Below are 13,342 nucleotides of genomic sequence, written 5' to 3'. Positions count from 1 at the left end.
GTCTGGGGGTTGGTCGGAGTGTCTGGGGGTTGGTCGGAGTGTCTGGGGGTTGGTCGGAGTGTCTGGGGGTTGGTCGGAGTGTCTGGGGGTTGGTTGGAGTGTCTGGGGGTTGGTCGGTGTGTCTGGGGGTTGGTCGGTGTGTCTGGGGGTTGGTTGGTGTGTCTGGGGGTTGGTTAGAGTGTCGGGGGGTTGGTTAGAGTGTCTGGGGGTTGGTTGGAGTGTCTGGGGGTTGGTTGGAGTGTCTGGGGGTTGGTTGGAGTGTCTGGGGGTTGGTTGGAGTGTCTGGGGGTTGGTTGGAGTGTCTGGGGATTGGTTGGAGTGTCTGGGGGTTGGTTGGAGTGTCTGGGGGTTGGTTGGAGTGTCTGGGGGTTGGTTGGAGTGTCTGGGGGTTGGTTGGAGTGTCTGGGGGTTGGTTGGAGTGTCTGGGGATTGGTTGGAGTGTCTGGGGGTTGGTTGGAGTGTCTGGGGGTTGGTTGGACTGTCTGGGGGTTGGTTGGAGTGTCTGGGGGTTGGTTGGAGTGTCTGGGGGTTGGTTAGTGTGTCTTGGTGTTGGTCAGTGTGTCTGGGGGTTGGTCAGTGTGGTTCTGGGGGTTGGTTAGTGTGTCTGGGGATTAGTTGGTGTGTCTGGGGGTTGATAAGTGTGTCTGGGGGTTGGTTAATGTGTCTGGGGGTTGGTTAATGTGTCTGGGGGTTGGTTAATGTGACTGGGGGTTGATTAATGTGACTGGGGGTTGGTTAGTGCGACTGGGGGTTAGTCAGTGTTTCTGGGGGTTGGTAAGTGTGTCTGGGGGTTGGTCGGTGTGTCTGGGGGTTGGTCGGAGTGTCTGGGGGTTGGTCGGAGTGTCTGGGGGTTGGTCGGAGTGTCTGGGGGTTGGTCGGAGTGTCTGGGGGTTGGTTGGAGTGTCTGGGGGTTGGTCGGTGTGTCTGGGGGTTGGTCGGTGTGTCTGGGGGTTGGTTGGTGTGTCTGGGGGTTGGTTAGAGTGTCGGGGGGTTGGTTGGAGTGTCTGGGGGTTGGTTGGAGTGTCTGGGGGTTGGTTGGAGTGTCTGGGGGTTGGTTGGAGTGTCTGGGGGTTGGTTGGAGTGTCTGGGGATTGGTTGGAGTGTCTGGGGGTTGGTTGGAGTGTCTGGGGGTTGGTTGGACTGTCTGGGGGTTGGTTGGAGTGTCTGGGGGTTGGTTGGAGTGTCTGGGGGTTGGTTAGAATGTCTGGGGGTTGGTCAGTGTGTCTGGGTAAGCACTAAGCATCATCTAATAAATGTAAAATATTTATACAATATTTTTTGTGGACATTATTTTTTTGCTACTATACAAATATGCACTTAACCATTTCACTGTACCGTTTACACCTTCTGTATCCTGTGTGACAAATAAACTGATTCTATTTGATATAGTGTGTGTTTACCAGAGATGGTCATGTGAAGAACAACATGACCTGAACCAAAGTCAGATTAGGATATAGGCCAAGGACGAGATCAAGTGTATTTCCTTATTGTAGGCTACTACTTTCACCACTTTTAGTCTTCACATTTTTGGTTGTTTACTAAACTACTGTTTAGCACATGGTCTCAAGTGAATCCTTAATGAAGGGCTCTCCAGTAGGTACCAAAACATTCAAGGACCATTTTCTCAAAAGGGGGGTTACAAGTTTATCAACTTTCAAAGCAGAATTTATTTTGCATTGTTCCACAACACAAGTGTGTGTGTGTGTGTGTGTGAATGTTTGTGTGTGAGTGTGTGTTGAGACCAATGGCCCAGTCTCTCACCTGAACTCTGACCTCCTCCTCCACCTCCAACCTCTTCTCCTCACGCACCAGCTGGGCATCAAACCTCTGCAGGAAGTTCTGTGTTTCATCACGCCCCTGCCACACGTCTACACACACACACACACACACACACACACACCACACACACACACACACACACACACACACACACACACACACACACACACACACACACACACACACACACACACACACACACACACACACACACACACACACACACACACACACACACACACACACACACACACACACACACACACACAGTAGAGCATGAGGAAGCATGCTGGAGTGGTCAGCAGGGAAAGCAGACAGGACCAGGCAGGTGGAGGAGTGTATGTGTTTTTGTGTGGGACTAAGGCAATGCATATTGTCCTTTCCAAGTTGCTCTGTCCGCTCTCAGGCACCACTTCCTGGTCAGGAAATTAACTTCCTGTTCCTGCTACCGGCCTGTCACAACGCCAAGCAAAGATTTCCACATCAAGCCAGACAGGTGGGGGGAATGGGATCTGAGCCTTCAAAACAACCATTTAAAATGCCGGACACGACTAAACACTGGTACGGCCAAAGGCCATTACAGACAGAAGACCACAGCTGCTCTGCCATCTCTCTTCTAAAATCCTCCGTTGGTCGCTGCATTGGCATGGTAACGGTTGTGGTCAAAATGTGCCATTTTGTGAGACCTTTTTGTTAACATGGTATCACAAGATAATTACCAACATCCGACTTGTTTTCACATTTGACAGATAAATCCCACCCCCCCCCCCCCTTTCGAATGCAGACCTGTCAAGTTCAGGCAGGAGTCAAAGGCCGTTGGTTTGACCGCTTGCGTCGGTGGCACCTCTATATACGACGTCTCTTTGAAATGAGATCTGCTCAGAAGGTCAGAGATCAACCTTTCCTCTCCTCCTCCACAAGGCCCCCTTTTAAAAGTCCCCCGCTTCAAAACATCCCCCAGGCAATCTGATACATGTAATTACCTTTTCTCTTGTCTCGTGTGTGTGTGTTCCCAAAAGTCAATCTGTCTGTTTGTTTAAAGAGGGCATCCTTTCTATGCCTCTGAAAGTAGAAGGGTGTGAAGAGAAAGCAGTGGTGCAAGTGGTAGAAAGGTCAGCATTTAAAGTCCACTATATTGCCATTAGGAGAATTTAAGAGACTTAGGCTGGGTAGAGAAAAAGTCTCACTAGGTCTGAGGATAAGCCAACGGCAATTTAATCAGTTCACTTGACCAAGCTGACTATTGGACAAGCTCACGTCAAGCTCACGACACACACACACACACACACACACACACACACACACACACACACACACACACACACACACACACACACACACACACACACACACACACACACACACACACACACACACACACACACACACACACACACACACACACACACCTGTAAGAAGGCTGCTCTGTCATTGGATACACTGTGTTGGCCATAGATATATATATATATACCACCTGGCTGGTGAAAGACACATTAGAACTGAATTGTGATCAACAGCGTTGTCTTTGCCAAGGCCACAGTCTGCTACACCCACAGTATGTGCTTCGGCTTCCAATATATATCTAGCCATTAGTATGCTGCTGCACACCTTTCTACCACAGAGCCCCTTTTCTGCTTGTTCACTCTGGGAAAAACAAGGTGTTTTGAGCTGAGCTGCAAACAGGAAGTGTGAGTCTGCTAAGTAAAGAATGCTTCCTATTGCACGGTCCTCTGGCCAGGAAATTGAAATGATATCCATGGTTCACATCTAACCGCTGCTCCGTGACGCTGGGCCTGGCTTGTCTGGGCACACAGGAAGAGAGGTCCAGTTCCAATCACACTCCCAGGGTTTGTCCGTCCATGGTTCCCTTCCAGCCCCCAGCCCAGCTGGGATGTATGGGGGGAAGTAGAGGAGGTAGTGGGAAAAAAGTGATATAAACAAAAAAAAGTACCCAACGAGAGAGACGGAAACAAAACAAAACAAAAATAACAGGATAAAGTAGCACACAATGAACGATCACCTCAATGAAACACTTATCCGTGACTAGTGGGACAAGATGCCAAAGTAGAAGTCTCACACTACCGAGAAAATCAAGCGTCTTTTGTTTTCCCAACAAACACAAACTCTCAGAGGAACGGACCTATAGACCTGAACCCTCATTGAATTCTGGGTAAATATTTGCTTCACCTTTTCCGCTTCATTACATCTAAATCAACCTAACGAGCCAGTCATTAAACCATTTTCCAATTACACACACCTGATAAAACAGAGCTGATGTGACAGGACCACCGTTTACAAAGCGCCCTGACGTTTATTATTATTATCTTTAATCAGGCCTTTGACAGGCTGGATGTTTTACATGGGTTTAAGAGCTATATTCTGCTCTTTATTAATATTAATGACAAACTGTGTTTAAGGATCTTTAATGCTGAGGTTTAAGGGAGATGAAGAGAGGGAGGGAGGAGGAGAAGAGAGGAGGAAGAAGGAGGAGGAGTGGGGAGGGAGGAGACGAGAGACAGGAGAATAAGAAAGGGAGAGGGAGTGGGAGGAGAGGTAGGAGAGGGAGGGAGAAGAGAGAGTGGGAGGAGAGGGAGGAGGGAGAGGGAGGAGAGGGAGAAGAGAGAGTGGGAGGAGAGGGAGGAGAGGGAGAGGGAAGACAGGGAGGAGAGAGAGTGGGAGGAGAGGGAGAGGGAGGAGGAAGGCAGGGAGGAGAGAGAGTGGGAGGAGAGGGAGGAGGACCAGCTGCAGTGTTTTAGTTCCTGTCCTTCCCCATTACTGCACTAAGAGGAGAGGTCACTCCTAATAAAAACCTCAAAATCAATCACTCCCCTCTCATGTTGGAGTCTAGACTCCGTCAACCTACATCTACCTTAGACCGGGGCGAGTTTGGGCTAATAAGAGAGACTGGCCCCTGATATAGGCAACACCACTCTATGGCCTTGTAGAGACCGCTGACCTCACTACACAGTACACACAGTACACACACACACACACACACACACACACACACACACACACACACACACACACACACAACGTTATAAACGTTGTGGAGTTCAGGTGGTGAGGTGTAAAGCGCTGGGCCAGCATCTGGTCTTCATTACATCTCAAAGGTCTGTGTGTGTGTGTTGCTTCTAACAGGAATGTAACCTAAAGCCCTGTGTTGTACCAGTTGACATTCTGAGGTGAATCATAACGAGGAGAGAATTGAACACTTTTGACTGGGAATATAATTACTTCCTGCTAACTCTACAGCTGCTGACTGACTATTGGTTGTAGGTTCTGTTATCCTCTTCTTCACCCTCTCAATGCTGAACTAAAGGTGATGCAGAGCAGAGGTGGAGCAGAGACCTTCTACGGTCACTGACAGACTAGGGTTAGACACAAGTAAGATGTTAATTTCTCCAGCTGGTTCTGTTGGTTGGAGCATGATTCTGATCAAAAGACCATTGAGCTGTCCCAAAAAAAGTGGAGTTTGTAAAATCAGTGCTGGCAAGACCAACTTCAATTGAATTCCCACATGGGGCACCTGCTCTGAATATGTGTGTTTAATATTGGACTGTAGGCATCTTTGAATAAAGGCGTTGTTGTGTTGTTATGACACATCTCATTAAGCTGGGAACACTGAGAAGGCTGTATCTTTGTCCTCCATAGGGATGTCAACAGGATATCCCAGTGATTTGACTCTAATGCTCTCATTGTGTAGATTAGGAAGTAGCGCAGCAGCTTGAAAGGGCTCAATTTGACACTGTGGCACAGATATACACACAGCGACTATTCACTCACTTCCCTTCAGCCTCATTCACCTACCTTTCATCCAAGGATATCACAGGCCCATGAACGTTGAATGGGCCGAGATATTGACTGGTCACTTTGTATCAGAGAGGGAGTCAATTCCATTTCAACTACTAAACTGCCTGGAATTCAGAATGGAACTATTGAGTTCCTAGACGTTTAAATGAAACTACTGTGCTATCCATAATACTCCCCACAGCTTTGGGGGATAAGCCTGTGTAATATAATAATCAGGCCATTTCTCCTCTGAATAATGTTTGTTGTTTTGGCACCAACCCTGTAGACCTTTGAGACATGCCCGGGGAGCAGTGGTGACTGATCCCGCATATTTCCCTCAGTGACTTGTGGGTGTTTGTGCAGCAGTGGAACCGCCTGCGAGAAGCCAAATAACACATGCTGCCCCCAGAGAAGCATTCCACCATTCCACCTAGAACCCTTCCACCTCAGGTGACTGGGTCAGATAAGTTAAGTGAAGGGAGGGAGAGGGGAGAGAAAGGAGTGATGAGACCCAGGATGTATGTGGTTGGAGGATGCAGACTCCTCCAGAGAGAGAGAGAGATCCCTCCCTACTCGGGACCGAGAAGCTTCATCTGGCTGCTGAAACGTTGTTGAAAGGGTTTGAGTCTTTAAGGAGTAAAATATTGAAGCCAGGCGAGCTCAAATGGAGAGTTACTCCTGGATGTTTGACCTGTATCTGGCAGCAGCTTCTGTCATTTCTCTTCATTGTTTCTCCATTACTTCAGTACTCAACATTCTGTTGAAATCTCCCTTGGTCGCCTATCAAAATGTGGAAAGAGTCAAACTGACTTAACCAGAAGAGGGGATAGCTGTCAAAGGGCTAATGACTAAACCTGCGAAAAGCTAAAACACCAAAACAAAGTCAGTCATCCATCTCCATTGGGTTTGGAGGAAGCAGGGTGGTTGACTTGAAACAACAATCTGGAGGCTCCAGGTCCAACTGCTCCTCACTGAGTCATTGCGTAAAGACAGATATGGGGGTTGGACACACGCCCCTCCACGGGTCACTGAGAGACAGGAGCCTGGGCGGCACGCATCACTTCCTTGTTAAGGGCCCAGGGCACCATGAGAGACAGGAAATCTGTCAGGTGATCAGATTGATTTGTGGTCCCACACTGATTCAAAAAAACACCAACAACAGGCCCATGGTAAAGATTCAGAAACCACTAGCCTCTCAAGCTGTGACTCCTGTCACTATACACCACTGTCTTCAGTGAGAGATCATGACAGAGAGAAACACTGTGGAAGGTAGACTTCAGATCTGTGCCTATCAGCTCGACCCTTTAGCAATGCTGTCACCACATTACTATGGTCCTCATACCTACTCTCTAACTCACCTTTATACATTACTATGGTCCTCATACCTACTCTCTAACTCACCTTTGTACATTACTATGGTCCTCATACCTACTCTCTAACTCACCTTTATACATTACTATAGTCCTCATACCTACTCTCTAACTCACCTTTATACATTACTATAGTCCTCATACCTACTCTCTAACTCATCTTTATACATTACTATAGTCCTCATACCTACTCCCTAACTCACCTTTATACATTACTATAGTCCTCATACCTACTCTCTAACTCACCTTTATACATTACTATAGTCCTCATACCTACTCTCTAACTCACCTTTATACATTACTATAGTCCTCATACCTACTCTCTAACTCACCTTTATACATTACTATAGTCCTCATACCTACTCATACCTACTCTCTAACTCACCTTTATACATTACTATAGTCCTCATACCTACTCTCTAACTCACCTTTATACATTACTATAGTCCTCATACCTACTCTCTAACTCACCTTTATACATTACTATAGTCCTCATACCTACTCATACCTACTCTCTAACTCACCTTTATACATTACTATAGTCCTCATACCTACTATCTAACTCACCTTTATACATTACTATAGTCCTCATACCTACTCTCTAATTCACCTTTATACATTACTATAGTCCTCATACCTACTCTCTAACTCACCTTTGTACATTACTATAGTCCTCATACCTACTCTCTAATTCACCTTTATACATTACTATAGTCCTCATACCTACTCTCTAACTCACCTTTATACATTACTATAGTCCTCATACCTACTCTCTAACTCACCTTTATACATTACTATAGTCCTCATACCTACTCTCTAACTCACCTTTATACATTACTATAGTCCTCATACCTACTCTCTAATTCACCTTTATACATTACTATAGTCCTCATACCTACTCTCTAACTCACCTTTATACATTACTATGGTTCTCATACCTACTCTCTAACTCACCTTTATACATTACTATAGTCCTCATACCTACTCTCTAACTCACCTTTATACATTACTATAGTCCTCATACCTGCTCTCTAACTCACCTTTATACATTACTATAGTCCTCATACCTACTCTCTAACTCACCTTTATACATTACTATAGTCCTCATACCTACTCTCTAACTCATCTTTATACATTACTATAGTCCTCATACCTACTCTCTAACTCACCTTTATACATTACTATAGTCCTCATACCTACTCTCTAACTCACCTTTATACATTACTATAGTCCTCATACCTACTCTCTAACTCATCTTTATACATTACTATAGTCCTCATACCTGCTCTCTAACTCACCTTTATACATTACTATGGTCCTCATACCTACTCTCTAACTCACCTTTATACATTACTATGGTTCTCATACCTACTCTCTAATTCACCTTCATACATTCCTATGGTCCTCATACCTACTCTCTAACTCACCTTTATACATTACTATGAACCTCATACCTACTCTCTAACTCACCTTTGTACATTACTATGGTCCTCATACCTACTCTCTAACTCACCTTTGTACATTTTGTTTCCCTCCACAACAGTAGGGAGGAAGTTGCTCGGGGGCATTTTCCAGCCCTTCTCCTCCTCCTTCAAGAGACAAGAAATTAATCAATCAATTACATTACATGTATTACAGCTGGACACAGTTTCAAAGCAGGTTCATTCCGTATTATTTTCTCAAAGTCCTATGTATTTTAGGATAGATGAACGGTAGAAAGGAAATAGGACCTTGTCGTTTTTTTTAACCTTTATTTAACTAGGCAGGTCAGTTAAGAACAAATTCTTGTTTTCAATGACACATGCACCTTGTCAGCTCAGGGATTTGAACTTGCAACCTTTCGATTACTAGTCTAACACGCTAACCACTAGGCTACCCTGCCACCCCAGTTTAAGATAATGACAGTGGTCTCAGGTCTTAAGGCTAATTTAGAGGAGAGAGTTGAGGTTTTCAGAAACTCCACATGACTTGGATAGAGTTCAAAGCTGCTCTACAGATGACCTGCCCCCCGCTGTGCTGTGACACCAGATCAGATCCAGAACTATCCATGCTGTGACACCAGATCCAGAACTAACTATGCTGTGACACCAGGTCAGATCCAGAACTAACTATGTTGTGACACCAGATCAGATCCAGAACTATCCATGCTGGGACACCAGATCAGATCCAGAACTATCCATGCTGTGACACCAGATCAGATCCAGAACTATCCATGCTGTGACACCAGATCAGATCCAGAACTATCCATGCTGTGACACCAGATCAGATCCAGAACTATCTATGCTGTGACACCAGGTCAGATCCAGAACTATCCATGCTGTGACACCAGGTCAGATCCAGAACTATCCATGCTGTGACACCAGGTCAGATCCAGAACTATCCATGCTGTGACACCAGGTCAGATCCAGAACTATCCATGCTGGGACACCAGGTCAGATCCAGAACTAACTTTGATGATGTGGATAAACAGTAGCAGACAGAGAGATGCTGAGTGGATGACTTCTAGAACTAGATGTTGTCTTAATGCATAGTCAGGGGTACAACATCAACATCCAGTCCCTTTACACATGCACGCATACGAAAACACACGCGCTCATGCACGCACACGCACAGATTCTCTTCCATTCAATGAGGAGAGTTCTAGACAGGTAGGGAGTGGACTGGGGGGGGGGGGGGGGGTTCTCAAAGGGGGTCTATCAGTTATTCAGACATGGCATGTTTTATGTTCCCTCTCATTCTTTAATACATTCCTCCAGTAGCATTTAATGGCTCCCAAAAGAGGAGGAATCCATTTGAAAATATTGTAGGAATCTTAAGTGCTTCATAATACGCTTCAACGTTGGATGACGACACTCATGGTGCGAGGCAGGAAGCGTCCTTATGGATCGACCAGAACCAGAACCAGGACCAGGACAGGACAGGAATGATCCGAATGTCAGATGTTGCTTTTCAAGGCTGTGAGAACGTACCAGGGTTTTAATAGAGACGGATCAGGTAGTGAGGAACTGATGTCGATCATCGTGCTTTAGACTGGGGGGTTTTAGTGACCTGGTAAACCAGTGTTGATCTATAGACAACACTTAATTTTTTCTCTTTGTAGGACTGTTCAGGATTGTTCAGGACAAGGTTAAGGAAGTCCCATAGAAGTCCAATAACAAACCAGGGCACAACCATAGGGTTTAAAATATAACCGTTCACACCACCATGAGTCAATGTGTAACTTAACCTCCGTTACAGACGTAACGGTCACAGAAAGCAGTACAGAGATGAAGTGTCTATTTGATGAGTTCAACCATCCCATACCAAGCACATCTGGAATACTCCTCTAGGAACCTCTAAAGTGATGTCCCCTTCTAGCCATGCTATTTCTCTGGTTCATGAGCTGTCTCCAACGTAGTCAGGTGGATGTGACATGTTCCTCCACAGCAAATTAAAGGGGCATTTCTTGGTTTTTACGTGTACAATGCTTCCATTCTAGTCTGTGGGATCAGAGCCAGACAATATGAGTGAGGACCTGTCATCCTCTTTCTGTTGCACGGTAACCACTAGTCATGACATCATTCTGATTCTAGAACATTGTAAGGTCCCCAGTGTACAGGATTAGCCTTACTGTAAAACGAGAAGTCTCATGCCCTTTTCAACTTTATCCGTCTCTGGTAAAGGCCTGAGTGACAGACTAAGACACATTGGTTTTATCTCTGAGACGGTCAGTCTGCTTTTAGAGTCTGACAGACTGCAGAGTGCTAGTTTAATCACACACCTCACTCAGATGCACGCTGTGCCATTCTGTCTGAGAGGCTAAAGTGACTCCCAACTACAAAGGAGAGAAGCCCTGCCAAGGCTCAGCTCTGTTCTCCTGAACATCTCTTATCAGTTCTTTTGGCTTTAACCCTACATTATCACCCTCAACCATTATCACAGCTATTCTAAGAGCCCTATTCAAGCAAACTCTGTAACCGGATGTCCAGGACTGTACGGTAAACCCAGTTAAATAGACTTTGATTGAAAACAAGTGACCTCCTTGTCCAATAGCTGTTGCTATTCTGTTCAGGAACACATATTAGCTACTTCAATAAGAGATTTAAAGTCATAGAGAAGTCATTCAACAAATAGTCATGAATAATCTTAATGCTCTATTCAATCCGTATCCAGGAAACACAGTGTTACAGAGAGATTTAAATTTAAAGGCAATGTTCCAGCATTCGCTGAGCCTGCATTCACGATAAACGCTGCACATGTCAGCTCAATCGGAATTTACCTCTACATTTATATTGCGGAATCTATAACGCTTCAGCGATACAGAATGAATATAGCCCTTAGTTTTATTGGCTTGATGTAGGACAACGAGAGACATATTGTTGTTCCACAGGGTATGTTCATGCAAGGGGGATGTGGACTGGGACTAAATCCTTGGCTTGAACAAACCATTTTGAGGAACACTTGACTGAAATCAGAAACATTTCCTCACAGAGTCTTCACAGTCTTCAGCAGTAAACATCTATTTCGTTCCACCACACCCTCAATCATCTGAGATGACAAAGCTCTACCGCTTAGCTTCTGATTTAGTAGCGGAGGTGTATTTTATGGTCTTAATTGTGCACGTCCAGTGGGATTGGGCCTTCATGAGGAAAACAGGTGGAGAGAGGCTGCAACACAGCACATACTTCAATTCGCTTAAGAGGAAAAGCACACAACGATTGTCCGTCAATTACACTTTCTGTCTACTGGTTTGACTTGGAGACTGTGGTCTTCTGAAGGTTTTGGGTGTTTGACTTTGTTTTAACAATGGCATTAAGACCAGACTCAGATCAGTTATGTTTCAGGGGAAGAGAATCAACTCAGCTCTTCTTATCAAAAGCCTGGATAAAGCAATTCTGAAGCTACTATTGGTCATCAAGCCTTGTCTGTTTAATAGCATGAGCCACTATTGGCCAAGCCTTGTCTGTTTAATAGCATGAGCCACTATTGGCCACCATGCCTTGTCTGTTTAATAACATGAGCCACTATTGGCCAAGTCTTGTCTGTTTAATAACATGAGCCACTATTGGCCACCATGCCTTGTCTGTTTAATAACATGAGCCACTATTGGCCAAGCCTTGTCTGTTTAATAACGTGAGCCACTATTGGCCACCATGCCTTGTCTGTTTAATTACATGAGCCACTATTGGCCAAGCCTTGTCTGTTTAATAACATGAGCCACTATTGGCCAAGCCTTGTCTGTTTAATAACATGAGCCACTATTGGCCAAGCCTTGTCTGTTTAATAACATGAGCCACTATTGGCCAAGCCTTGTCTGTTTAATAACATGAGCCACTATTGGCCACCATGCCTTGTCTGTTTAATTACATGAGCCACTATTGGCCAAGCCTTGTCTGTTTAATAACATGAGCCACTATTGGCCAAGCCTTGTCTGTTTAATAACATGAGCCACTATTGGCCAAGCCTTGTCTGTTTAATAACATGAGCCACTATTGGCCAAGCCTTGTCTGTTTAATAACATGAGCCACTATTGGCCAAGCCTTGTCTGTTTAATAGCATGAGCCACTATTGGCCAAGCCTTGTCTGTTTAATAACATGAGCCACTATTGGCCAAGTCTTGTCTGTTTAATAACATGAGCCACTATTGGCCACCATGCCTTGTCTGTTTAATAACATGAGCCACTATTGGCCAAGCCTTGTCTGTTTAATAACATGAGCCACTATTGGCCAAGCCTTGTCTGTTTAATAACATGAGCCACTATTGGCCAAGCCTTGTCTGTTTAATAACATGAGCCACTATTGGCCAAGCCTTGTCTGTTTAATAGCATGAGCCACTATTGGCCACCATGCCTTGTCTGTTTAATAACATGAGCCACTATTGGCCAAGCCTTGTCTGTTTAATAACATGAGCCACTATTGGCCACCAAGCCTTGTCTGTTTAATAGCATGAGCCACTATTGGCCAAGCCTTGTCTGTTTAATAGCATGAGCCACTATTGGCCAAGTCTTGTCTGTTTAATAATATGAGCCACTATTGGCCAAGTCTTGTCTGTTTAATAACATGAGCCACTATTGGCCAAGTCTTGTCTGTTTAATAACATGAGCCACTATTGGCCAAGTCTTGTCTGTTTAATAACATGAGCCATTATTGGCCAAGCCTTGTCTGTTTAATAACATGAGCCACTATTGGCCAAGCCTTGTCTGTTTAATAACATGAGCCACTATTGGCCAAGCCTTGTCTGTTTAATAGCATGAGCCACTATTGGCCAAGTCTTGTCTGTTTAATAACATGAGCCACTATTGGCCAAGCCTTGTCTGTTTAATAGCATGAGCCACTATTGGCCAAGCCTTGTCTGTTTAATAGCATGAGCCACTATTGGCCAAGCCTTGTCTGTTTAATAGCATGAGCCACTATTGGCCAAG

At 45.1% G+C, this 13,342-nt stretch overlaps 1 protein-coding gene across 1 annotated transcript in view; it reads right to left on the bottom strand.

The window, feature by feature from the left end:
* Window positions 1-13,342, bottom strand: part of LOC110495609 (dynein regulatory complex subunit 11) — a 54,673-nt gene that overhangs the window by 29,734 nt on the left and 11,597 nt on the right. Inside the window, exons 9-10 of the mRNA XM_090207599.1 lie at window positions 8,455-8,530; window positions 1,762-1,868 (exon numbers count right to left, since the gene is read on the bottom strand). Of these exons, the coding sequence (XP_090063725.1) occupies window positions 1,762-1,868; window positions 8,455-8,530 (183 nt within the window). The remainder of the gene's footprint in view (window positions 1-1,761; window positions 1,869-8,454; window positions 8,531-13,342) is intronic.

This window comes from Oncorhynchus mykiss, chromosome 18, assembly GCF_057628025.1.
Source record: "Oncorhynchus mykiss isolate SJ-2025 chromosome 18, ASM5762802v1, whole genome shotgun sequence".
Lineage (NCBI taxonomy): Eukaryota > Metazoa > Chordata > Actinopteri > Salmoniformes > Salmonidae > Oncorhynchus > Oncorhynchus mykiss.
This window is presented reverse-complemented; position numbering and strand designations above follow the sequence as displayed.